At 36.6% G+C, this 27,754-nt stretch overlaps 1 protein-coding gene across 1 annotated transcript in view; it reads right to left on the reverse strand.

Annotated features, from left to right (window-relative positions):
• The window catches only part of myo1d (myosin 1D), a 90,500-nt gene extending 65,284 nt beyond the window's left edge, over window positions 1–25,216 (reverse strand). Inside the window, exons 1-4 of the mRNA XM_028029864.1 lie at window positions 24,770–25,216; window positions 2,598–2,806; window positions 2,052–2,145; window positions 375–540 (exon numbers count right to left, since the gene is read on the reverse strand). Coding sequence (XP_027885665.1) covers window positions 375–540; window positions 2,052–2,145; window positions 2,598–2,806; window positions 24,770–24,864 — 564 coding nt within the window. The 5' untranslated portion in view covers window positions 24,865–25,216. The remainder of the gene's footprint in view (window positions 1–374; window positions 541–2,051; window positions 2,146–2,597; window positions 2,807–24,769) is intronic.
• Window positions 25,217–27,754: the final 2,538 nt, after the last annotated feature.

Raw genomic sequence — 27,754 nt, forward strand, 5'->3', positions numbered from 1 at the left:
GTTAAATGAGACCAAATAAAAAAAAATACAAAATCTGGACACTTAGTTTTCTAGAAAATTAACACATGATACATGGCAGTGGCAGCATCATGCTCTGGGGATACTTTTCTTAATTATGGACAAGTTTAATGGGAAAATGATGGAGTAGTCTTTTGTGTCAAATTGACTTGAAAATGGAGTGATGATGGAGGATAAGAACCCCAAACAAGAAGTCAAAGCTAAAATTGAATGATTTATATCAACTTGAATTCATATATCAGAATGGCTCAGTCAAAGTTCAGACCTAAATCCAATTGACAGGACTTGAAATTTGGTCTTAACAAATCTTTTTATCCCATCCCAAGGTGTCCCATTTTGATATCCTACCACCCCACCTTCTCCAGTAGGTAGTTGTTGATGTGGCCCCCGATGGGATCTCCTTTGAAGTCAAAGTTGATGTCCATGTATTTGCCAAAGCGGCTGGAGTTGTCATTGCGGTTGGTTTTGGCGTTTCCAAAGGCCTCCAGGACACAGTTGGATTTCAGCAGCATATTTTTTACTCTGTGAAACGGGAAGGTGGAACAGAGAAAAAAAATTATTCAAACATCATCAGTAACATCTTTATATCACAAGTGTACAGTGTTCAAAAACACAGCAGTCTAGAAAATGAAATGTATAAAACATTGCATCTGTGGTCATCCATCTAACAGCATGGTGTTTACATTACATTGTTAATGTGATGACTCAGTTTAGTACGTCATGCACATTAACAATGTTTCCAGGTCCCACAACTTGACAGGTCCTCCGCCATACCTAACAGTAGGCATAAGGTCAGTTAAAGTCAGCCCACTGCTGCTAAATCTCTGAGCTGCCAACTGAGGTACAGACAGCACGGGAAAGGATTAATATTTAAGAGTAAATCAGCTCTGCAGCTCAAGAGTTTGATAACAATGACAGACAGTTCCAGAGACCACATAATTGTGGAAAATTTGTTGCTTCTGACATTGGATGGGTCAAAGTAAAGTGTACCAAGACAGAACAAATCATTGAACTTGACCCAAAGATCCTTTATTGTAAACCACATTTTGAGATAAGAAACTGTACTTTGTACTATTGATTTTAAATGCTCACATATATCCTTCAGGCATAACATAACATAACATGCACTGATAGTAAAGCCAACAAAACAGATTATTTATTAAACCTGACACCTGTTAGTGGGTTGGGTAAGCCAACGTTCAGTCCTTAAAAGTGATGTATGAAGGGTCAAAAAATAATGGCAAATGGGTGAGCTCAGAACAGCAGAGTTTCACAACTGAAAACCTGGAGTCCCACCATCTATGTAGATGACTCTTTGACATTTACTTCCTACTTAAGCATTGTGACCTTTTCATCCTGTGGCCTCTCTACAGGATAATGTGATAAAGCAAAAATTCTTCTGTAATGTTTTGGGGAGAACAACAATGAGTTTGAGATGTTAACTTGGTCTACTAAAATCTTTGGGCCAGACACCCCAACGGACCTTTAGGGGTTTAGTGGAGTCCAATCCTTGATTGTTATTTTGGCTGCAAAATGGGCCCAATAAACCCCCAACACGAAGCTATGCTTCCTCAGTCTGCTGTGTGTTACCAGCACTTTGTATTTTCCAATATTTAATCTGTGATCTACCTTTCAGTCTCCTACCTGACGTTTTGTTTGCTTTGCAAACAGCTCTACTTATCTCCTTTATATCAATCCAGCTTAATTACACTCTAAAGCATAATTGATTGTTCTGTACTGTGGAGCAATAACATCTTTTTGTGCCTTAAAGGCAAACACCAGCTGCTCAGTCACCTGAGACAATAACACCATGCTGGACTGTAACTTTATCTGTCTATGATGCAAGAGCCTTGATGTAAGGTGGTAAGCATTCCAATAAGATTACGGCTCCTTCAAAACAATGAAAGCAATCGGTTGACTGAAGCCAAATTTATTCCTACTGAACGTGTCTGACTGGTTTCCACAAATAAAATCAAAGCAAGAGAGTAATCCAACAAAACAAAATCCATATTTTCTCCCAAAATTCATCTCACCTTTCAACTTCCGCCCTCTGATTAGGGTTGGTAATAGCAGCTATGTATTGCATTATGTACTTGCTGGCCTCGGTTTTTCCTGCACCACTTTCCCCTGCAATAAAAAGAAAGAGATAAATATATAACCATAAAGTATTTCTGGCATTAATGGCCCTGCAGTGGTTTGCATGGCTTGCAAATCGAACAGCGAGACTTGAACTGTTTATAATGTTAAAACAGTTTCAGTGCAAATCAGTCCTTTAGACACTTTTGGGTTTCTTTTTAGTAATTTATTTTTACTTCATTCAGAACAACATATGTTAATACGTCATACTTCTTGTTCTGTAAACCTTCCAAACAATTTAAGATTTAAGTTCCTTCTTTGTCCACAGAGTGGTGCTTTATCCTCCTCAGCATTGCTAATGGCCAAACAGAATATTAATCTAAGAAACAGTCAAAAGTTTTACACTAAATGCCAAGAAAACACAATATATTTTAAAGCAACCATGTGAAATTAAAATGTAAAAAAATAAATTATTTTTGTGATTCTTGAACTTCTCATTGTACCTGAGATAACAATACAAGTGTCTTTGTTCCTTCTCTTCATGGCTTTGTAAGCAGCATCAGCGATGGCGAAGAGGTGTGGCGGCCTCTCGTATAGTTCACGACCTTTGTACTGCTCTACAGTGTCCCGGCTGTAGATGTTCATGGCACGGTACGGGTTCACCGACACCACCACCTCACCAATGTAGGTGTAGATCCTCCCCTTCTCAAACCTGGAGGGAATAAAAACATTTATATGTTACTTTTGGTAAAAAATAAAGAAATATTTGCTTTAAGCACGAAAATAAGGAGCCATGTATTCTTATTTATACATTTAAATAACAGCAAGTATAAGCATGATACAGAAATGTTCTTAAAAGAAAACAACGAAAGAAACACTTTTGACAATTTCAGCATGATGGGTTCTCACATGTGAGCCGTCCTACTTCAGAAATTCATCGAATGACTCTAGTTCCTCGATTATTAAAATTCCTCGAGGAAAATTTATCTGCCTCAGAGCTTCATTAAATTATGTTTTATTATTTAGCACACCGCCTTCCAACCGGGACATTATTTGTGTTGCGCAGCGCTCTGACTTCTTCCCATGAGTTCTTGACGAAAGCTAACTGTTAGCAGCATAACGTCCAATTTTCAAGTTCGGCCTGTGGGGATTTTATTGATTGGTGATAACGCCCGGGTTTTCATAGTTTTTGGGGGACCAATAAGCATCTTTAAAATGACTGGCGCGATGCCTGGAGTACGTCAGCTTTTCTCCTCCCGGGAGTGCTGCGGGAGTATTTATGCATTTAAGAGGATAGACTGAACACGGCGGGTGGCTGAGTAGTTGATGCTTATAGTGTAAGTGTAGCTTTACGGACAAACCGCACAAAAAATGTCATATCATCCCGGTCTCAAGAAATGTGTGACGGAGCACATCATTACGTAGCTGGTGACGTTACTTTACCAGCTATGTAACATCACCAGCTACGTTACAGCTACGTAATGTAGCTACGTTACGTGTCGTAGTGCAACGTATCGTAGCTACATTATGTGTGTGTGGCTCACACACAGAAACTCAGGAGTTTCTGTGTACTGATATACTAAGGAGTCAAATCCCGTCGCTAACATGGACACAACAGTTATAAATGTCTGGGCAAGGTGAGAGTTCATCTATTAAATTGACTGAAGATGAATACATAAGCTAAAAGCTTGAGTATGGACACTTTTTATAAGCGTATTTGTGAGCCTGCCTCTTTATTATTAACTTGAATATAATTTCAGATTCTTGTAGAAAGTGAGCTATTATTGTTACAGGTTAATTTTCTAAACTACAAAAAAATAACTGTTAGGGAAGCTCAAATATGAAAAATTAAACTGGTGTAGATATCCAATAGTAACACTGGTGTTATGCTAAATTTAGCAATATTTTATTTTACAAATTTATTTTATCCGATTACTCAATTAATCATAGGAGTAATCGATAGATTACTCGATTACTAAAATATTCGTTTACAGCCCTAGAATTATTAAATAGATTTTGTTTGATTTATTTTTGTTAATTTAATAAGTATTTACTGTAAACACAGAAAGGTTATGGTACGGCCATGTCTTGGCCTATATTCATAATCGTTATTTTTTTCACACCTTTCTCTTATGGAGAATCAATATGCTCTTATCCTACCAACGTATCAGACATAGATATTTACACACTTTCCTGTCTCACTTTCTGCCTCCATCTGTGTGTGCTCTTCACTCCCAGACTCATGCAACCTTTCTATTCCTACATTTCTCCCAACATGAGGCTGCCAGGCTGACTTCCTTCCTGTCCAAGCACTGCTAGCATCTCCGCTTCTCTCCACAGAAGAATGGTGCCTTTCTTCACAGCTGCCAAACCTCTGCTGCTGCCTTGCAAAGAAGGCCAAGACATTATTGTTTTTAAGACATTCGTAGTAGCTCAGTGTAAAGCTTTTGTGACTGAAGAAGTTCCAGACAAACGAAACGGAGCATGACTGTTGTTTCCAAAAAAAAATGGGCATTTTTTTCCCCGAAAACCAAATGCTGACTCAAGTACAAAATGAAAAGATGTAGCTCTTTATGGTTTGATGTTGCTGCAATGAGCAGATTTGATATCATTCATGTCCTCAAACATCAACCTAAATTATCCACATCACTGTGTATCAGACTGTTAACAGAAGGCCGTGGAACTAATTAGTCACAGGTTAAAATATATGTAAATCTTGGCTTTTGCAACCGGTTATTTTTATTTTATTTTTACTCCTTTTGATTTCACACTTTGCTTGGTTCTACATTTAAAAACAAAAATAACAAAAACAAGTAACAAACAGGAAATTATGAGCACATCCTTGTTTTTGAAGGGTGAAGATGGCACAGGATGCTAGTGTGTCTAGAACAGTGAGAGCATATATGCCCATGTAAGGTTTGAGTGCAAAATATAGCTTGTCAAAGCCACAAAGGACGTGTGATACATTTGAAATCTTATTTTTTATAAAGCTTGGCATCCAGTAACACATTAAATCCTAATCAGCACGTCCATGTTTCATCACTTAAAATATAGGGATGAAATTTTATTTTACACACATTTAATTATTCACTGCATTCTGAAGATTTTACATTGCACTATGAACTCACAGGGGTAAGAAATAAATTTGGCTTTTTTTAACATGATTATCTGAATGTAATGTGTAGAACAATAATCAAGGCTTATTAGGTCGCCAACCCTGTAGACTACAGCAGGTCTGACATGACCTTTTACAAAATTGTATGATGCTGACAACCTATAAAATATGTACTTGTTTTGAATACATTCAGGAAAATTTGTTCTGTATGAGACAATAAGATGAATACATTTTGTATTCTCTATCTCAACACAACTCTGAATTACAATGACAAAGCAACATGCAAACTCTTCCTCCATGTTGCAGCAGAAACAGACTCATTGTGCCATTCCTCTCCCCAGGCTGAAGGCTGCTGTGTGCCAGCTCCATTGTTTATGTGTCAAACGGAGGTCTTTGTCTGACAGGGGTCCTCCATCTCCTCCAGTGTGAGCCAACACAATGAGCTGCCCACTTAAGCCTTATGCGTAATAGCTTCTGCTGGACTGTGGACAATGCTTTACATGAGAGGAGGGACGTATCTCAGATCCCAGTGCATAAGTAGAGGTGGTGACAGAGCCTGCTCTCAGTGATAAGATGTTTCAGCAAAATATGGAAGATCAAAGTGTCAAAATTCTGTGTTCAGAAACATAATAAATAAAAGTAACCACAGGAATCTTTTTTTTTTCTCTACATAGTCAGTTTTCTTTGTGTCATCAATGGGCAAAAGTGGACTTGTCTTTTGGGAATCTTTGCTGTCAGGTACCAAGAAAATACATTTAAATCAGCAGAGATCAGCTTTAATAAAATGTGTTTAATGTTCTTTTAACTTAGATGTCAGTTGATAGATCAGGATTGTTTTGCTTTAGATTACAAATAGAACAGAAAAGAATTAACAAAAAAAAACAGAGATGAACTGAGAAATTTGCTTTTCACCGCAATTGCGAGATCTGATCAGCCAGTGAGAGACTGAAAAATCAAATTCGCACCATACCAAGAACAGTCACGTTGTGAGTTTTGACTGTAGAAGGTAAAAAGTCAAAAGTAGACACTTTCAGCATCAGTTAGAGCAAGCACGGAAAGGCAAGTACTAGAGTCTGGTTACAATGAAATACAAGCTTTACTGTTCCTTTAAAAGAGAAAATTGAGAGAAGTCACTTCCACTTTCCAATTGTTTGGAAGGATGCAGCTAAACTTTACTGACGAGCACAATATGTAAAAAAGAAATGAAGAAGATAATCCCTGATATTTACATGAATATACTTCCCATTTTATAGTTTGCATGCTATATATGACAAAACTGTCATTTATCAAACCTGCTGTATGCTGTTGCAGAACCAGAAAATTACCTAAAATAGTTAATTGTTTCATAACTTTAGAGCTGTCTTAGTCAACCTACTTCCAGTTAGAATTTGTTCCACCTTTACAGATAACACATATCAGTGATTAAATGAAACATGAGCAATAAACACACAGAGTGTGTGGGCTAATGCTTACTGATCCTCACTGAGAAAATTATTACAATTGTATGAAACACTTTGAGCAACTGAACGTGAGAGACGGTTTTTTGGTGGGAATATTTGTGGTATATTTATGCTACTGGGAGAGTCAGTGTGTCATAGAGGTTTCAGTTATTTCACCCAACAGACACGACACACTGGACAAACATTAATCCATCAGATCTGAGTTTATAAGCATCTGCTTAAAGTGTTTGTACATTTCTTCATTCCTCTGAGAACTAGTTTGGATTGAGAGAACGCACACAAGCAAAGAGGGAAATTAATCAGTTGAAGGCTTGAAACAGAGCTGGAGATCCATCTGTTGCACTCTGATTAAGGAGGATTTAAATGACACACAGGGCTGAGCTTAGAAAATTATGAGTCAAAATAATGTCCCAGAATTGCTTTTTATAGATACAGGAAAATGAAGCAGATTAAAGGTATTCCATATTTAAACCTATCTGAAAGGCGATATTTTGGACTGTGTATAAAGCAGAATTAGCACAGCACGTCTGACGTTAATCTGGATCCGCTCTCATTTTTCAGTCTGTCCATCTGGGACTGGAAGTTTCATTATACTGTCTGACCTGTGATTTCCCTCTCTAAATCCCAGTCAGGAAACATGGGAGGATCAAACAGAGAGAGGGCAAGGAAGAGGTTGAGAAATGCATGAAGAGGTGAAACAGAGGGTATAAAGTGATTACATATAAATATGAGTCATGCATCTTTTGAATGTCTTTAATGACTAGTAAAAGAGTTGTACTTTTTTTTATCTTATCTGTATTATTTGTGAAAATTAGAGACTCGCCGATCCAGATTTTTCTTTATAATAAAAACAGAACTTAAAATCTTGTATTTTTTTACTCACTATGCCTAAAGAACAGAGTCACTGACACACAACAATCTAAAACTGGCTTTTACTAACTATCGATAAAAATATAGATAGTTGAACTATTACTAGTTGAGTAGTGTACAACTTGTGTAATGTGCATTCTAGACAAAGTAGATCACTGCCGGGATTTTTAAAAGAATACAAAAATGTTCTATTCAGTGTAATGCATAACAGAAGGTCTAAGCTGAAAAGATCAATTTTGCTGTATTCCATTTATTCATTCTGTTATCTGCTGAAGATTTTGTTCTTTCTTGCTCTCTCACAGCCCTAATGAACCATACATACTGTATCTCCACATCGACATTCCTTTTTAGATAGCTTTGCACATCTGTGCTTCCTGAAAACAAGGAATTTAATTATTTTCCACAGTATCTGGGTAAATTACTCGCTCTATGCTGTAGTCTCTGTTTTCCATAAAACTGTACCAGAAAGACATTAACAGACTGTCAGCAATCTATGAAATAGTTCTTCTATTGATTGAGTAATTAAATTAATACAAAAGCATCATGATGCCATAGTCAATATTGAACATTGTTTATTCTTGAGATGGCTGCATAAGGTCTTAACCAGAGTTCTTTATTGTTTAAATCCAGAACATTAAATCTAAAATGCTGGACTGTTTTCTCTTTTTTAACCACTTCCCATGTGCATTGCAGGATTTGCCTCACAAAAACAGAAGCTATGCTAAGATCAAGTTTTAAAGCATTTTTTAACCTACTGGAGGTTTCACCATCTCAAGCAATGAAGCAGGCAAACAGCAGAATAGCTCACCCATTATGAGAAATACATGGAAGTTTGGTGGAAGTACATGGAAGTTAAAAAGTCACTTTTAAAGGTTAACACATAAACTTACACACTGCCTGGTGTTTCTAATCTATCCAGGGAACTCTGTCTGCCCTAAAAATATCAGAAAAACCCAAATACCACCCACACAAGCTGCTGCTCAAACAGAGCATGTAAACATACACGTCATGCTCGCCTCAGAATTACAGAGCGGAGCCAAACACAACCGCTGTCTCCAAAATTGTTTGGGTGGGTCTCTGTAATGGTTAACTTGGGGAGGAGCAGCAGCGACTTGTAACATTTTCTCACCAACATGGCTCCATCACACCAGAAAAAAAAACAAGTCACCAACAACATCTCACACAGAAAGATGTTTTATTTAAATGAGTAGTTTTGGTGAGTCAGTATCTGACCTTCAGAAGCCAGCAGTCAGACTACTGTAGATTTAAAGAAAAAGGAGTAAATTCTCATTGGGGAGTGAAGCAAGCAGTACTCAGAGAATAACCCTAATGAGTTAATTTCCATCCTCAAAAGCAAGTTAAAGTTAAAACTTCACAAGCAGCTTCAATGAATGCAATAATACACAATTGTTTCTATTTTCTCAACAGAATAATGTTATTGTCACAGCACTGCAAAAGGAGTGGCTCCGTTTTCTTTATTAAAAGGTTTTGCTGTGTAATTTGGCTCATAGCAATATCCCCCAATGGTCCCAAAAAATGTCATGTGGTCTGTAGGATGACGAGTGACTCAAAATTACAATCCACAGTTATTGTTTTGGGATGTAACCAGTCAAAGCAGATTTGTGGCAAGATACATTCAGCAGGGCGAGGTCTTTTCCAGTCATACAGATATCCTGCGAAGCCTTCAGTTTCTGCTGTGCTTGCAACTCTGATCCAAATGTCCATGGCATTTTGTTGATGTTTGCAGTAAGTGAATACATTCTTTTGTTTGCCAACATTTCAATGAAAAAAATGTAATTGTTAACATAGAAATTGCCATCACCAAGCTACCCTCCTCATTTGATGTAATGTTTTTTTATATTTGAAGAGGTGAATTGGGGATGTTAGTTTAACAATACTAATAAGGATTTTGATGAGAAAACAGTGACAACATAAGCATTCTAATTCACTCAAGTTCTCTGAAGGCCTCAGATTTGTTGGGAAACATTAGTGAGAAAACAGCATACTGAAGCATCCTGCAAACAGGACAATTATGTCAAAAAAGGCAAGAAGAAAGCCATTGTTGAAAAAGTAGTAGTTGCTGTATTAGCATCAATTGTTATTTCAATACAAAAGGGTGAACTAAACCATGAATAATATTAAAGAAAGAGTAAATAAATTCACAAGTAAATTAGATTCCTTAACTAAAAAGACAGTAAAACCCCCCCCACAAATTTGATGGTTAAATTATTAGAAACGTTTTCCACAATAAAAACAATAATAATTTTAAATCTGGAATCCATTACTGAAAAAAAGCCATTAGGCATCCCTAATTCAAAGTTGAACCCTGCCACATGTGGAAGAAGCAGCTTTACATAGTCAGATTAGGGCAAAATAAAATGGAGCTGTTTGGATCAAAGAATGTTCATGTTAAAGTTTGAGCTATTGCATAAAGATTGAGAAAAGAAAAAGTTGAAATAAATAAAAGTTCACAACTCAGAGACTAAAATTTGCAAGTTCACCATAAAAAAAAACTGTACAAAACACTGACTGATACATGCCATTCTTTTCAGATATTCTTTTAAAGAAAATTGGAAATCATGTATTCTTTCATATTCACCTAATGTTACTTTGTGAATGTTACAAGACATGAAAATGTTCAACAATCATCAATTACTTCCAAGCTAAAGTAAAAACTAATCAAAAGATCTCGTACACAATCAAAACCAAATAAGGAAGTTTATTAACATTTATTATCAGTAAATTAATCAATGATATAAGTGACATATCTGAACTGCCCTACATTTCCATTATACAATAAAATCTGTGGCAGAGTTAGCACACGTTATCAGTGTGTGTTCAGGGTTGTTGTAGGAATGGGAATTATAAACTGCAGGGAGATAATCTGTGACTGTTCCACTTTTATTTCCGAGTTCATTACTGCTTTTGCTGAGTGTAAACATCAGAAATGTTTAGGGTGTGTCCTGACAGCTGTATTGTAGTGAGAAATAATGACTATCCAAAACATTTGCTGCTTCTACTTTTTTCACAACTACAACTCATCTCAAAAGAATCAAAGCTATATGTTCAAACCAATGAAGGGTAGGCTGAAAATAAATAGAACATTATATACATGCACTACACATAAAGAAGTGTTCATTCCATCCTCCACAAATGTGGGTTTTTTTTTTTTTTTTACAAATTTGGTATAAAAACTACATATCTGGATTACCTTAACCAAAACAAGGTCATATTTGGAGTAAGCAAAAACTTAATGGATTACGTGAAGTCTGAAACAATGAGCATGTATACACCTAAAACTCAATGGTATGTTCTGCTGTGGACTCAACACTGTTTATGTCCTTGGCTTTAGCACAGTCGGACAACAACAGGATGAAAGTATATAAAAGAACATTTGGAGGAGGAAAACCCCAAATAAAGCTCAGCGGTTGAACGGGTATGGATGTTGTGCCAGCTCGAGACGAGTCAAACATCATTGTCACTGATCAGATCATGCTTTGCACATAACTGGAACAGCAGTGATATTTGATTTCAGCATACCATCTTCATCTGTTGTTCTACTATTTTTTTTCTGTTTAAGCTTTATTTGATGGCTTGTTTACATAACAATCCATAAATTATTGTCATTTTTGCCTTCTAGACCCAGAGATTTGTATTGTGGACTTTGGTCAAAATTTATCTTCTCCATATCTCTTAAACTGAAAATTATTTGTTACTTAACTATTATACCTTCCCAATGGCGAAACAGAGATGTGATTTTCCTCATGGACATGTTCTTGTCCTCCTTTGGTTCATAGTCTAGCACAAGCTTCAATCCACCAAATCCTCTAAGTATCCCAATGCATGATTGGAGGTTGTAGTGAATTAAAATAACTAACGTTACTGATATATAAAGCACGAATATGTTACATTCTGTTACCCTAACATTACATTTTTTGCAATTGTGATTTCAAAATGATACTGCAATGACAAGCAATGATTTATTGTGAAACTCGTATCGAGGGAGAAATGTGTTATTTGGGAAAAATTCTGATTCAAAAGGCCAAAAAAAAAAAGTGATTTCAGAAAACTATATATACATATATACATTCAAAACATGACCTCAGGCCTCATTGGCAAATAGTGATTGCAATCTACTGGCCTAGAATGATTATCCAGTAGTAATATCATAAGGAGATAAGTATAATTAGAAGGTCCAAACCAAGTATTGAGTACATGGAAATGTGCATACTTTTCACGATGTGATTAAAACATCAGTTATTAATATGTATAATGTGATATTCAAATTTTCTGAGACATTGAATTTTGGGGGGTTTTACCCATAAGCCATAGTCATTGAAATCTGTAATGAATTTCACTTCCTTAGATAACTGGCAAGAAATATTGAGTACATGCCAATTTTTTTAGATGTACTAATATACAGTATTAGGTCAGTCTGCCACTTGCTAAAAATTGAAACTGTGGAAACCACCAGAAATAAAGTGTGACAGAGGCTTTCATCATGGTCTGCAGCCACCCAACATCTGGGCTCTGCATTAGGGGATTTTCTGCTTCTTTGTAAAGCCTGCTTAGTAAACAGCAGCTCCCACACGGTGTGTAGGAGGAGAGGCCCATCAACACATATACCATCCCACAGCCCTACATCAGTATTTTATCAAAATCAGATTTTAGGCATTTCTTCCAAGTTCAGAATCATCCATCAAAAACACTGCATTAAAAAAGTAGTCATCCCCCTTCAACGTCACACACAAATTTAGCACTTTATTGGCATTTTGTGTGACATAACAACAGGAAAACTGGGAAGGAAAAGGAGTTTCTATAAGGATCTACATTCTCTCAGGTGAACTCCTGGAAACTTTTGATTTATTAATTCTATCTGTGCTATCTAAACTGATCATAATGCTAAATTTACAGCACTGCAACCTCAACTCTTGAGATGTAATATATTGATCTAAATGATGACATACTACTAACAAGAGGAAGGCACAAAAATATAAATTAAAGATAAAAACAAAAATTGTTTTTATCTTATAGTGTAAAACAATATAAAAACTAAAAAATATATATTGTTTTACACTATCAGTGTTGCAAAGCAATACAAAATTATAATTTCTTCCACTTAAAAACAATATGTCATTATTGATGTCTGCATAGACAATACGCCTCAAGAAACCAGCTATACATCTTGAAAATTAACCTATTTTTACCAGCTTTCATCACCACACAAATGTGAGTTTCCCGACACCTAAAAATAAAGCTTTGTCAAAATTCTTCTACAACACACAGGATGTTGCTGTTAGGCTTGCAGGTCTAGATGTTTTTGGAAGAAATGAGAGCCAGGTCAGGAGCTTGACGCTTTACATGTTTGAAAGCAGTTGTCCACCACACTCTTTAAAGACGGGATGAACCAGGACAGAAATTGGCACCGACATTGAAGCAGCACACGGTCTTTAATCTACAAATACGCTGTAAAAATGAGTAGCAGGATGGATTTAGAGAAACAGAATATTAAGAAAAAGGAATGATACGATACAAAGAAATCCAGACATTACTCAACATGCTATTTAAGGAAAGTGATATAATTTCTGTCTTACAAGAAGAAGAAAATAAGCTAATGGAGGACTTGAAAAAAAGCTGACAAATAATTAGATACATCAGTAATAAGTAGATAACAAAAGAGCTACAACTATGACAAATTCTGCATTTATTTTATGACTATAATTTTATACAAGGTATCAGAAAACTGATGCAATGTTGGCAGTGGAGGATTTTATATTTGTCTGAACAAGGACTGTAACTAATATTAATTGTGGACATTGTTGTATTCAAAATTAATGGCTATTTTTTTCCATTTATATAAAAATTTGTTTTGTGCATTTTAGGATTTACTGAAAAGAAATATTAGGAACAACGTTATATGAATTAAATGGACAATAAAGTATCCCTTTTTATTATAAATGGATAAGCAACAATTATCCTAACTGCTGTGGGTATAAAATGTTATAACAGACCATTACAGTCATGATACTGTTATGATTGACATTTAATATTTTGATGTTGATACATAGAGAGATACAAACACCAGAAAGGTAAGTAGTAATTTTCAAAAGGTTGTTGCACAGAACATTATTGCTTTTTGATGTTCAGGTCTTTTTTCAGAAATGAAAGAACAACAAGCTGATATTGCCTGGTTAATTAGTCCTGTCTAATTAGGTAGAGCCTGCAGACTACTGCTTAACAAACAGGCCACTAAACAGTCGTTATAGCTTGCCAGGTGTGGTTTTAAAGCAGTTTTAATGTAGTAAAAGAGTAAGAGAGATAAGTAGCACCCTAATTTCCATGGCTGACCTTAATTTGGTCAAGATGGACTATATAACCAAACACCTGAACTTGCCTAAGAGAGGGAAAAGTGTAAGAGAATTATTTCAGCCAGCTAACTGGCAGCACACAGCAACAGGCCAGGTAGGACCCCAATATGCTCCATACAATGAGGATAAAAGAAAATCATTAACAATTATTTAAACAGAAAGTTAAAACTGTTCATTTTTAAAACCTTGGTATACTGGTGATTTTAAAGTTACGCAAAACTATTTGTGCCATTTTCACATAGAAAACAGAATCTAGAAATACAGATATACTCCATTTGTAGCTTGTGCTTTTACAGCACACCAACCTTTCAGGCACTTTGTTTTTCTATTTTCCATCACACCCACTATTATACATTGTAATCCAAAGCAAAATGTGTCCCTAGCTTATTTCATCATGCAGAAGTATCAGTGTCTGTACAAAGAGTTTCTGGAAATACCATGATGAACAAATTTATAATCCAAACTAGAAAGTACAATTATATCACTTTTTTGTGTAAGAAAGAAAAATATGCCCCTTTAAGTTAACTGAGGCTTGGAAATGCAAAAGCACACAATGCAATCAGAAGCAAGGCAAAGATTAAACAAAGTGCACTGAACGCTCAAGTGCATTCCAGCCCATTGTCTGAGAAGCCTGTGTCCCTTTGATGCTGTAAAGTAATGAGACGTACAGGCTGTGAAAGTGAGTAAGCTGCTCTACCCCCACTGTGGATCAGGACACTGCAGCTCCAACAGGTGGACTGGACAACAATACAGTTCTGAAGAGAGCTGGAAACGTCAGAGCAGGACAGGACACGTCCAACGTGCAGACAGAAACAGCACACGGTCTTTAATCTACAAAGAGACCCAGATCTGAAAAATCAGTGTCACACCGAAGACTTGGGGAACTGTGGGTGGGGGAACTTTACAACAACAGGTAAAACAGGGAGGTTTAATCGTGGTGTAGTGTTGCAGGAAGAGGATGCGGCTGCTTGTTAAATCATGAGCCAGGCAGTTTACATGCGAGGCCTGACAGATTTAAATCCCCATCAAATATCACATCAGGGAATTCTTGGTGATGGATTTTATTTCTAAGAAACGCATGATTATGTAAGGCGGTTTGAATTGGTATTGTATTTTTTAGAGAAGATTAAAACCCTGCAGGATAGATTTGTAGTAGATAGATTTGGAGCAATAAACTCCACCATCCTTCACAAAGAGTAAGGAGATCTTTGAACATTAAGAATAAAACAATCTTCTTTGCACTCTGCCCCCATTCCTTTTGACACCTTCTAAAATAAGGTAGTATTTTAGAAGGTACCCTAAAAGTTAAACTTGGATTTTTAAAAGCCGATATTATGCAATTAAGCATAAAAACTAAGAAATACATAAAAAGCATAAAAAAGCATAAAAACAAGATTATTTTAATTGTTGCATGAAACTGAAGAAAAATATGCACTCACCAATAACAAAATTAAATATACTATATTAAAACAAAGTATTTTAACACCAAGCATATATTTTTTAACTGACCAAAAGTCCCAAAAAAATATTAAGAATCAAATAGCTTCACTAAAACGTTTCTAATTAGACAGAACAGTCTGATTGCAGTTTGTCAAAATTTTGCTATATTGACTGATTGGTCAGAAATTTTAATATGCCCCTTTTCAATTGATAAGGCCTAGACTGAGATCTGGAGATCAAATATTGGAAAGAAGTTCAAATATACTGAACGCATCATAAGAAAGAACCATCATTTTTGGTCCATAAATGCATCACCCAACAGCATGTTCTTTACATGCACATTGTTAGACCTTAGGGATTAGGGGTGTAAGCTTTGATGCAGAAATGAGAATAATCACTGCCTATATTACAGAGCATGCACCATTTATTTCTCTCTTTTCCATGTTGGAAAATCAGTATCAGTTAAGTGCAAAACTACAATTTTTATTTTAGATAGAGCTTTCTTATATTTGAATTTCTCTTGTAAATGAATCAACAAAGTTAAAAAGAAAAATATAAATATATTTTAGAAAAACATCGAGAGAGATTGCTAAATTTTAATTCTAAATATGAACACCACATGTGCTACAGAGAGGTGCTGTGGGTTATTCAAAGTTATTCAAACCTGTCATGCCACAGCTTTGTTGCTGAATGCAAAACAAATAATTTAAATAGATCATAAATTGTTTATTCAGGTTAGACACATACATGCAGTGCCAGTCAGAAGCTTACATACATTCATCATGACCATGAAGGTCAATAATCTTTTGTTTTAATTATGTGCTTAAACCTTTTTTGGTTTCGGTATGTAACAAACATCTTATGAATTTGTAAGAATTGAGAACCTGCTGACAAACACCTGTTTTAAAAAAAGACCCCTTCCTTCTGGACTCACATGGGATAGCTTAATACCTTTGAAGGTTAGCTGAGACAATGCTGGAGCTGTGTGCCTACAAAAAAATGTTTAGAGGAGTCAAGAGGAGGTTTTCAGATCTACAATGCTAGATATAATGATGGCTGCATTATGCTGAGAGTTTGTTTTGGTTCTAGTTTTACTGCTACATTGCACAAAGTGGGTGGATTGACAAATAACTAGGTCTATAAAACTATAATGCTTGTAACTTGAAATATAAACGCCTACCAAATACTGCAGGCAAGCAATAATGTAATGAGGTTTGGGACTTAATATATTCTGCAGCTCTAAATCCTCCAACACTCAAAAGATGGATGGAAATAATAATTAAAAGCCCAGAATGAATACACCATCTGTGCCCATGATGAGTGTATATAAAAGAAAAAGAAAACACCATAAAGTTCTTTATTGAACTGAACCAACTTTTTTCAGAGGAGTGGCTTAAGTAGAAGTCCATGCAGCATCCTTGGACTCTTCCACAACCCTTAAGGTCAACATCCTTTACAGCCAACCAACGACAGCAATAAATTGAGACAAACATTTTCTCATTGACCAAAATAATTTTTCAAACCATCCTGGTTTTTAAAGAGGATTAACTTTTGAAAGAATTAAATAAAACGGATTCCCTCCCCACAATTTTACATTTTATCTTATTAAGCTAAATGTTCCTGGTCACAAATTAAATATAGGGTTAAGAGGATTTTTTTTTTTTAAAGTAAGAAAAAAACAAAACAAAAAGCAGAAGTCAAGAAACTATGACACAGAGGTGATAAAACAAGACTACAAATGGGTTTTGAAAGCCTGTATTAAAGGCCTCCTCCTGACCCCGTCTGCCAACTCCTTCAGTCCACAAATGAGACGTCTCTGAGGGCTGGTGAACCCATTTCAGAGGGGGAAAATAAGCTACACAGGCACAGCCCTGTTTATGCAGCAATGGTAATGTGTTTCAGATTACAGCTGGTTGTATGGAAATTCCTGTGGTGAGACTGGACTTTTCAGTGCTGGATTGCAGGGGAGCAAGCATTTCTCAGAGAGCCTTCTATGAATCCAGTCAGCTCAGGAGAGTCTCTCATCCTTCAATGTTAACAGGACCACTAGCAGTGAGAGTCACTGGGGAAGCAGTAAAAGATTCTTTTAGTAAATCTAAAGAGGTCATACTCTCCTGGAACCAAGAGGTTACTTTCACATAAGTTACCAAGTACTTTGATGATGTTTATGGGTTAACTTTCACACAATGACACACTCAGAATCAACTTTAGATCCACTATCTTTATGTTCATGATGGTAATTAGACCTCATACTTTATTGCTGCGGGTTTTGAAAAGAGCACAGAGTAAATGAGAGAACAGCCTCTATCTTGGCAATCATCTATAAATATTCTCCTCCAGGCAGTGACCACTGCAAGGAAAAAGAACTGTAATAAGCAGGTTGGGAATAAATATTCTTAGAGGCATCTGCTGCATATTTGTTGCAGGGAACAAGCACTTTGTTGTATTGTGCATTGATAACAAATGCATACAGGGAAAGTCAGCAAAAAACAAAAAGAGAAGCTAGCTCAATATCTTACAAGATGTCAACACTTGTAATATAAAAAGGGTTCTAAACAGGAACAGAGGCTCATTTATTGATCTGTATCCAACAAAGGAGAAGGAGGCCTTTAACCAAATCTCCAGGACAATCCTTATTTTACAAGTCTGGCTAGAACCATTTGTTTACTTTGTAAGATAAAGAGGCAGCACAGCCTCTTTATGCACTACACTTATAGTTTCCCTGCAGGGTAAAGAAGAGAATTGCTGCTTTTTTAACACCCATATGAAAGCAATTTCTTGGTTCATTTTAAAGTTAAATCATGGAGCTACTAGAAACAGAGAGCAAACCTTAATTTGGTTAAGTCAGAACTGTGATTTATTCAAATTATCTGAGAAGTAAAATTGTTGCTAGTGTTAAAATGCACTGCTGTGCCAAACTGTACAAAACAATAACAGACTAGTCAGAGAGAGGCTACAGGATACAATGAAAGGAAGGGAAATGCCAGCGTTCCTGCTCTGCTCTATATTATCCAAGGCTTCCCGGTCAAAGTCTCTTTTAACTCCTTGTACATGAGTACAAGGGTTAAATCGCTCAGAGTCCTTCAGCAGCTACATTCAAAACCTGAAGACAACAGTCTTTACAGTCGCACACTAGGGGGGGGAATAACATAAACACCATCCAAAGTTTATAGAGAAAAGAATGTATTGCCTCAGGTTGAAAATAATTTAACAAACAGAGCTGAAGCCACATCAGTGCAATTTAGATTGCATATTAGGAACACTGATTCCTACCCATCTGGATCCTTATTACTGAGATCAAAACAAGGCTTTGCAGTTTTGCTTCTTTTAACATTTTTAGCACAAGTGAAAAACATACCAAACATATTAGAATCTCAAATTATAAAAAGGCTGTTACTTTGGAAAAAGAAAAGTCCTACCATATTAATTTAAGGAAAACATGCAGCAGTTTTCTTTTTCCACTGGGCTGCAGGAATCAGACTAAACAATGCTGCCTTATAAAGACATTTCAGATGTCGGGCAGGATGTCAGATCTCCAGGACGCTGAGAACATTTACTTAATGCTGTTATTCTTTCAACTTTTATTTAATCACTTTCTTTTTTTGGTCTTTTTTCCAAATTTAGCAAGTGGAAAAGGTTATTTTCCAACGTTTTAATATTGTACAAATACGTTCTGTTTGAATTTTGTTTCTCACAGACTATACCACCCTCAGTCAGTCGGAAATTGCTCAGTATCAAAAAGGTTGTTTCGGTACTTATTTTATCTGTATTAACCTAAAAATGTTATGAAACATGAAGCAGGTTCATGTGTGTGTTAGGTTACCTTTTTTCCACTGCCTTGCTTAGCATAAAACCACAGTTTTTGGCATAAGCATTTATAGTTGGATGCCAAATTTTATAGTGCCTTGCAAAACTATTCATACACTATGAACCTTTTTATGATTTGTCAAATTACAACCACAAACTTCATGTCATTTTATTTTGGTTTTTATGAATTGTGAAGATCCCACTTCACAATTCATCATTGTGAAATGGGAGCAAAATGATACAAAATGATGGTTTTCTGAATTATGACAAAAATCTGAAATGTGTTGTGCATACTTTATTGAACTAGCTTTTGTTGCAAGTTTAGCTGCAAGCCTTTTAGGGTATGTTTTAACGAGCTTTGCACATTGTGAAGACTGACATTTCTGCCCATTTCTCCTTTATAAAATAGCTCCATTTCAACAGCTATAGACATCAATTAGAGTCTCAACTGGATTTAGCACCTTAATATTGACAGAGCCGTTCTAGCACATGATTTGCTTTGATTTAAAGCATCCACTGTAACTCTCTGGGTCGATGTTTAGAGGCTTTTTCCTGCTGAAAGGTGAATATAGTGCACCCTTTGGCAGGTTTTCTTCTGGTACTATTTAGCTCCATCTAACTTACCAACAACCAGCTTTCCTGTCCCTGCTGAAGAATAGCAACACCCTAACATGATGTTGCTGCTACAGTGTTTCACCATGTCTTCAGGGTAACATGCAGAGTCCGTTTTCCACCAAACAGCATTTTGCAAAAAGGTATATTTTAGTCTCACCTGACCAGAGGACCTTCTTACACATTTTCTGACCTATGCTATGCAGGCAACAGGTAGCATTAAATTTGATTCTGGGGTCTCAAAGTAAAAAAGACTGAGTGCACATGCATTTGACATTATAATTTTGAAAACCACCAAATGTATTTGTATGTGCTACTTTTTTGTTGATTCATCATGTTAAATAAAAATAATTTGGAAACATCGGTGGCTATGTCAGGACAAAATGTGAAGAAAAAGAAAATCATGTAAATACTTCTGTAAGGCACTGTATCAACTGAAACTTCCCAAGACGAAACAAGAATGTGAACTTCTATCTTGGCATCTCTACAAATGGACTGGGCATCTGATTGGGCTCTATTTTGAGGAGAGCAGAACAGTCTGCAGAGGTCAACTTCAAGTCAAACAAACCAAATGTCAGCTTAAACAACAATGTCTCACCATGAGCCCTTTTTTCCATATCAGGGCTTAATTGCTGCCACAAGGGAATGTGATTACCCGATATGCCAGGACTTTAACAGTAGAAATCCCCCATAATGAAGGGAAAAAACGTCCCAATATGAGGGCTTGCCAACTTCAAAGACAGCCTTACAACTGTAGGAGATATGTTTTAAGTAAACTATGTGGTAGAGAGAGCCGAAGTTGGCTGTACAGCAGCAGGTCCTTTGAAGCCATAATACACGGGGCAGATGTGCTCCAGACCAAGTTATTTTGGATAACTGCAGCGAACCAAACAGAGAACATTAGATGCCCTCTGGATCCATCCCTTAAGTGGTTCACTCCCACTCTAACCAACACACGTACATTTCCCTGCATGAATGCACACACTCTGAGACTAAGGGGGAAGGTGGGAGAGAGCAAAAAGGAAGCGCTCCTGGCTGGTCACACCCTCTACAAATAACAATCTGCACACGCCACCTCCGGACTGAACAGTCTGGCTGGAGGGAAAACAAACAGACAGAAAATAGGACATAGTTGGAAAAATGATGCCTGGTGCCATCTGGTAGCTCTCAGGTCTCGCAGCCCGACTGCTAAAGCTACTGTTCACACCACAGACGCTGATCTAATTTAAAAAGCATGGCTGTAAAAACACTGGTAACCAGAACGGCTGTGTCCTCTAGAAAAACCCCTTCACTTTTATACCAGAATTCTTTACCGGAGACATTTTGAGTTTCGGTGATTCAAATTAGTTAAAGAAAAATAATTCACCGACTGAAACATCTCAACACAACTGAGTGAATATTTTTCTGCTTGAGATTTTTACTGCTAATCAGGAGCAGCTAATATTTAGTCTTGAGTAAAAGTACATAAAGTCAGCTTAAATGTAAAATTGTAAAACATGTTTTACAAATAAATGTAATTCATTAAATAGGCCTAAGAATTAGGTAAATTGAACCTCAAATGAATAAAATGCCATGAACAGTTAGCCATGAATAATATAACCAATGGGTTAAAAATCACACACCCCAGATGTTGAGCTACTTGCACGGTCACCTTCAGCAGGGATGACGTGATGTTATCTTCTGTACGGAATTATCAACCTTTCATTGGTGTAAAATCGTTTTGCATCCAATCTTTTGTTTCTTTAGTGCTTTCAGGTTTGCAGACATTTGTTTCTAGACAGCTAGTATTTAAGGTCTTACTACAACACTTTAAACAAGCTTAGGTCTGGACTTTGACTAGGCAACACATTGGTTCTTCAGTTTTTCAGGCACTCTGTTGTAGATTTGCACTTATTTTTATGATCAGTGTCCTGTTAATGACCCAGATTGAGCTGTAAAACAGATCGCCTTACATTTTACACTACAATGCTCTATACCTAAAAAACACGCTAGACTCACAATGCTAGGTGCCCAATTCATCATTCAGATATTCAGATGCAAACCTGAGCTGTGCTGTCTTATCCTTTATAGAGGAGATTTTCTTTTAAATCAGTCATACTTGTTCAGTCTCTAATTGTCAGTTTATGAACGTTAAGATTTAATTACACTTTTAACTTACAAGCACCTTTCAAAAGACCCAGGGGCACTTAAGAGAGAAAACAATAGAGAGAATAATTCTTTGCTGAAACAATTAAAGGGCAAAAATATCAATTAACAACTGCATGCTTTACCTCCCTTGACAGCCAGGTGTCTAGTAGTTAACGTGATAACTGGTCCCTATAGAGTCTATAACAAATGAGTCACTTGCAGGCCATGTTCTAACAATAGCACTCGTCACCATGGAGCTCCGTGGAAAAAACTATTTTATTTAGTTCTGCTGCTAATCTTTTCTGGACTGAAAGTGGGATGTTTCATATTAGAAGTCGAAACAGACAATATCACAACTGCTAAGAATAACATTCCAAAAATATCTTAATCCACCTGCATTCAATGCAAGCTTTCTATTAAAGGTCCTAAATGCATCACTCTATTGTCCATTGTCCCTCTAGAAAACTCAGGGAACAGACTATTTACAAGCTAAGACTTAAAGTAAATATACAAACTGGATTAAAATGATAAGGAAGGGGTATTAAATGTGCTGGACTTTTCTGATGGTGTTATAGAAAACCGATGCTCCAGCACCCAAATATTAAAGAATGTCAGACATATGATGAGGTTTGCAAACTCAAGAAAAATAATTAATTTTCTAGTGTGTCTATCTTTTCTAATCTTCATCCCATAAGCGGATCAATAATATATCTACAGTACAGACCAAAAGTTTGGACACACAGTTGTGTCCAAACTTTTGGTCTGTACTGTATATATATTCTAAAATATGATTTTATGCAACTATTGTATGTTGTTAAGAACAACATTTGCTCTACTTAATTTACTGTCAAGGGCAACCATAGAGGAAGGAGGTGAATCCAGATGCCGCTCGTAGAAGGGAAATAAACCTGTGCTTTATTTACCAGCACAGGTAACTATTTCTATGTACACGTTTCTTGACTTCACTGAGAAGGCAGTGAACAACGCAAATGATCCCACAAGGGACCGGGCACAACAGGTGAACTTAAATACGCTGGGACTAAACACAATCAAAAACAACAAGAACAGCTGTGATAATTACGCCCAGGTGGCAGGCATAAGGAGAAAAAGGAACAGAAAAACACACCTCATGACATTTACCTAATGAAGTAAAAAGGTCTATGTATGATATAATAGGAAAGTTTATTTTATTTTTTTATTCGAGCGGTATTGCTTTTTTGATAGCTTAATCTGGACGTATTAGGGTACCTTGGAAGAAAAAAAAAAAACAATGAGAGTTTTATTAGTTTCTAACCTTTTTCAAGATTAAAGTCGAAAATATGAGGAAACAAAGTCCAAATTCTATAGCTTCGCTTCTGTCAGTCTGATCCAGGGTAGCTGTGGCTACATTGTAATTTATCACCATCACTAGGAGCGTCTATAACAGGTAAAGAAAAAAAATTATGTAGTGCAAAGCGCTTTGGAGTCCTTAGACTTGATAAAGCAGGAAACAAACGCAGACCATGTACCATTTTGCACAGACTGGACAGACGTTTCAGTCTGTAGGTGTTCAAACCTAGCAGCCACAAACTTCAAAAGACTCGCAACTGAAATTGAAGTGAAATGTAGTTCTACATATTATTGAACAATGGGGGCTGAATACAAACTGAATACATGCCACATTTTAATATGCCACAGTTTAATAACTGAAACTTGTGATGGTCTATCAAGCATAATTCCAAAACAGTATACTGAAGTTTGTGGCTGAAATCAAACAAAATGAAAGCACTGAGCATGCTGATATAGAAGCAAAAACATGTTTTCACATCGTAAATGTAATATACAGTGTTGAGTGGAGCTTACATTTCTGAATGAAACAATGCCGTTAATGAACACCAGAGAAACTTAGCTCATCCTGTTATTTACGGCTCTATTTGAGACAGAACAAAAGATGTACACTGTGTTTTTTTGGGACATACTTTAGACACTTCATGCAGTAAGAGTCTTATTTTCTTTCTAAATGAGGCCTGAGTGGGTGTGGGAGAAGGAAGAGATGGACTTTCGCTCAAGCACAGATGCAGAAACTGTTATCTTTGAATGAATGAAAATATTTTCAAAATGTTGAAGAAATGTTTCTATTCCTTTTTTTACCCAAGACAAACCTGTCCAATAACAATGTGCATTCTTGACATTGCAGTTTAAATGGAAAACAAAAAAGACTTAATACCAAATCCTTCATGTGCTGGCAGAATGGTAATAGGACAGCTGTAAATGACCGCAGTTACAAACACAGTACTAAAGGACCACTTTGCAGTGAAACTGCACTGTGACAAAAATATTAAAATGTGTTCATGAGAGTAGTTGTTCGGGTAAATTAGAGAAACAGAAAGATCCTCTGGGTTTAACTGTCCAGAGCTGCTGAATTAGACACTAAAAGCTCTAACAGACACTGGGGATCAGTTTGCACTTTCATCACAGATGGCAGAGGTGAGCGGTAGGAGCCGCTGCCCCACCTGAACAGCGTAATGTTACATCTTCGCATGCCTGACATCATGCTTTTACCAACCCGCTGACCGAGAGCCTGAATAGACTGGGTGGAGTCGCACATTTTTCAAAAAGGAGTCACCTGTTCGGTTTAAAAACCAAAGGAAATGCGAGCCGTGGCTCCAAAACTATACAATGAATACAATTAAGATCAAACAAATGCAACTAAAAATAAATTGTAAAACAATGACGATAGTTACCGTTTCTCAGAGCTGCATACACGTCAACTACTAGTACCTGTTGATACACCGTCTAACCCCTCTTATAATCCATTTCAGGTCAAAAAATGATTAAATGCTAACATTTTCTAAGTAGACACCACAGCAGGGTTCTAAAGGTGAGTGACCGCTTACCTGAGTTTTAAGTTGGCCATGAATTCCTCCATCGACACGTTGTCTAAAAGCACAAAGTCTGCCTTCCCAAACTCCAAGCTTTCGTGCTCTGCCATGCTGTCGCCGTTGTTGTTTTTACTGAAACAAGTAGCGAAAAAATATTTAAAGAACTTGTTGTAAAGTGCCTAGGAAAAGGTGAACATTGGCGGTCTTCGTTGAGCTCCTCCTCAGCGTACGCTTCGCATTTTGATTTGTTTGGCAAGTCAAACTCTATGTCCACTCATGATAAATTAACCTAGAACATATCTTTAAAAGGCTCTCCTTCTGTTTGCTAAACGTTGTTCTCCTTTAGCAGCTCTGTTTATCCACAAGGGGAAAAAACCCTCATATCCATACAAACTTCCCTGCTCTTTCCTGAAGTAGTCCCGTTACAGCGTGCGCGAGCTCCAGTCGTTTTCACCCCTCCGCTTCACAACGTAGATCTACCAAAACAGACGCAGCACGAACGTCCGGGTCGCACGTCAATGTGGCCGCCATATTATGACAGGCAAAATCAACAACGCGGCGCAAGATAGTTCCGTTACCTTTAGGGAATTTGTGTGAGATTTATGAAACTCCTCTTACCATTCAAGGATTTTGAGACTTTTAAAAGTGGTATTGCAAAAAAAAAAAAAAAAAAAAAAAAAAAAATACATTTGCACCTTTTTAATTTGTTGGGGGTGAAAATTATATATATATATATATAAACCTAGTTAAGTTGTGGAAAACTTAACTACTTTGTTGATGTACTGTTTGGCAGGAGTCTCTTAGTGTCCAGAATCCCTTTAGCAAAAATGTTCTCCAAATATCTTAGATTTTGCGGATCATTTCTTGACCACAACCCTACCAGACCTTCTGTCAAATTTATTTATGGAATCAGGCTAGGTCTTTTCTAGTTTTCTTGAAGAGCAACCATGCTTTTGTTGAATATGATGTATGCTTCAGTGATGCTGAATGGAAAACAACCTCTCTTCACCACATTTTGGGTCAAAACTGACTGATATTTAGAACAGCTCAGGATTTTATCCGACTTGAGAGTCTAATCCAATCTATAGAAAAGGACATTTGTGTCACTGATCTACATAGAAGAGACGGTTTTAAAATGTAAAATGCAACTGTCATTATCATAAATCCCTTCACCTATTTTAGTGTCAGACTTTTATAGCCTTCCTGACCAATTTCAGTGTTGTTGTTCTTACCTCAGTTAAAAATTCAGTTTTAGTAATGCCACACCTTTTCTACATTTCCTCAGAATTATTGATTATGGTCTTTGCTGTATTAGCGTTTATTTGTAGTGTTGCAAAATGTTTGAATATTTCTCCTCACCAGTAACTCTTAATTATGGGATCCCTCTGATTGTTTGAAGTCTCTCTACAATCAGTGATAAGCAATGTCCAGACAAATTTCCAAATTTAAGGAAAACCCTACTGGACAACCAAACTTTATTTCAGGTTAATCAGATTCACAAATATTGTGTGCTCAAGAAGATAGTGAAATGAAATCAAAAGGTCATTCATCAAGAATAAGCTACACGGTAGTGAAATAGATAATAGAGGGGAATTCCAAGCATGGTTGTTTCATATTATTTGTGTAATATGTATTTTTTTAGTTGCAAACCTTTTTTAATCTGAATTGTCACTAGTTCTTGACTGAAAATTACAGAAGGTCAGTTGAATGTATGTGTGAGTGTGTCTCTTATGGCAACGATCACTCATTCAGATCTTATTAGATCTAAGTTTTCAAACATAACTGTATCAGTTACCAAGGTCAATTTGCCACGTTCAATATGGCAGAGGAGTGGACCGGTATGGGCTGGAAAGTCAATATTGCGTCTATTCCTCAATGTCTGTGTACGCCCGCCCCCTCCGCCCCTCAGCCAATAGGATTTCAGCATTATTGAAGGCGCCCCGCCCACACAAGTGTAGAGGTGTTTGGGTAGACTTGGGCCAGACTGGGCATTGTGTCAGCCTGAAAACATCGCAAATATTCCCAAAGACCACTACTCCACAGCAATGACGAAGCCTGCACAAAAAACAGAGGAAAAACCGCATTATTATTTTTATTTTATGATGTTCTCTGTTACCATAAAAGGAAGAGAAGTGGAATTCATCAAAGAGCGTATGACTGGGAAATAAATTGATGTGTATTGGAAGGTATTTACCTCAATCTGAACCAGTCTTTCTTCAAAATGATATACAGCTGATATTCCAATGTCTGAATTGGGCCTCTTGTTTAAGGTCAAAGCAACTTGACTCACGGTGATTTTAGTGTGCCACCTGGTGTAAAATGCATGCAAGTTCACGTCTAGGCGACACAAGGTACAATATACTTTACAGAAAAGTTAATAAAGGTAAGGTAAAGACAGCTGCAATAAAAAGCAAGATATAAGTTTAAAAAATTAACACAAATATGTATGGATCACTTATAAAGAAAGAAAGTAAATTCCTATGGCATAAGGAAATTAACAGATAAAATAATCTTCTACCCTTATTCTTATTCAATAAGCGATAATGTTTTCAAACTTAAAAGGAACCAGCAGTTTCTGCACATCTCAGGTTTTTAGGGAACTGCTTCCAGCATAGAAGCATAGAAATTAAATATTGTTTCCTCTTGTTTCACTCTGTCACTCCCTGCAACACAAACAATATCTCCATAATCCTCCTTTCCCCAGATTGATCTTAAACTCTATATCAGTACCTTTGTGACATATTTTCCATATTAGTACTACCTGTTTACATTTGGTCTCCCAAGGGAATTCCTTTAGCCACACTGGTTGTTTACGAATTAATTGTAACTCCTCTGCACACAAAACAAAATGTTATCTTTATTATTGTCAGTCTCAATATCCTATTTTTAGATCTTGATCCCTTTATTTGTTTGTTTCAATTACACATAAGTACTGTTTCTGGTACTGAATTTTCAAATTTTCCAAAGATTTTTATATCTATATCTATATTTTTAAACTTA

This window comes from Xiphophorus couchianus, chromosome 10, assembly GCF_001444195.1.
Source record: "Xiphophorus couchianus chromosome 10, X_couchianus-1.0, whole genome shotgun sequence".
In the NCBI taxonomy this organism is placed as follows: Eukaryota; Metazoa; Chordata; class Actinopteri; order Cyprinodontiformes; family Poeciliidae; genus Xiphophorus; species Xiphophorus couchianus.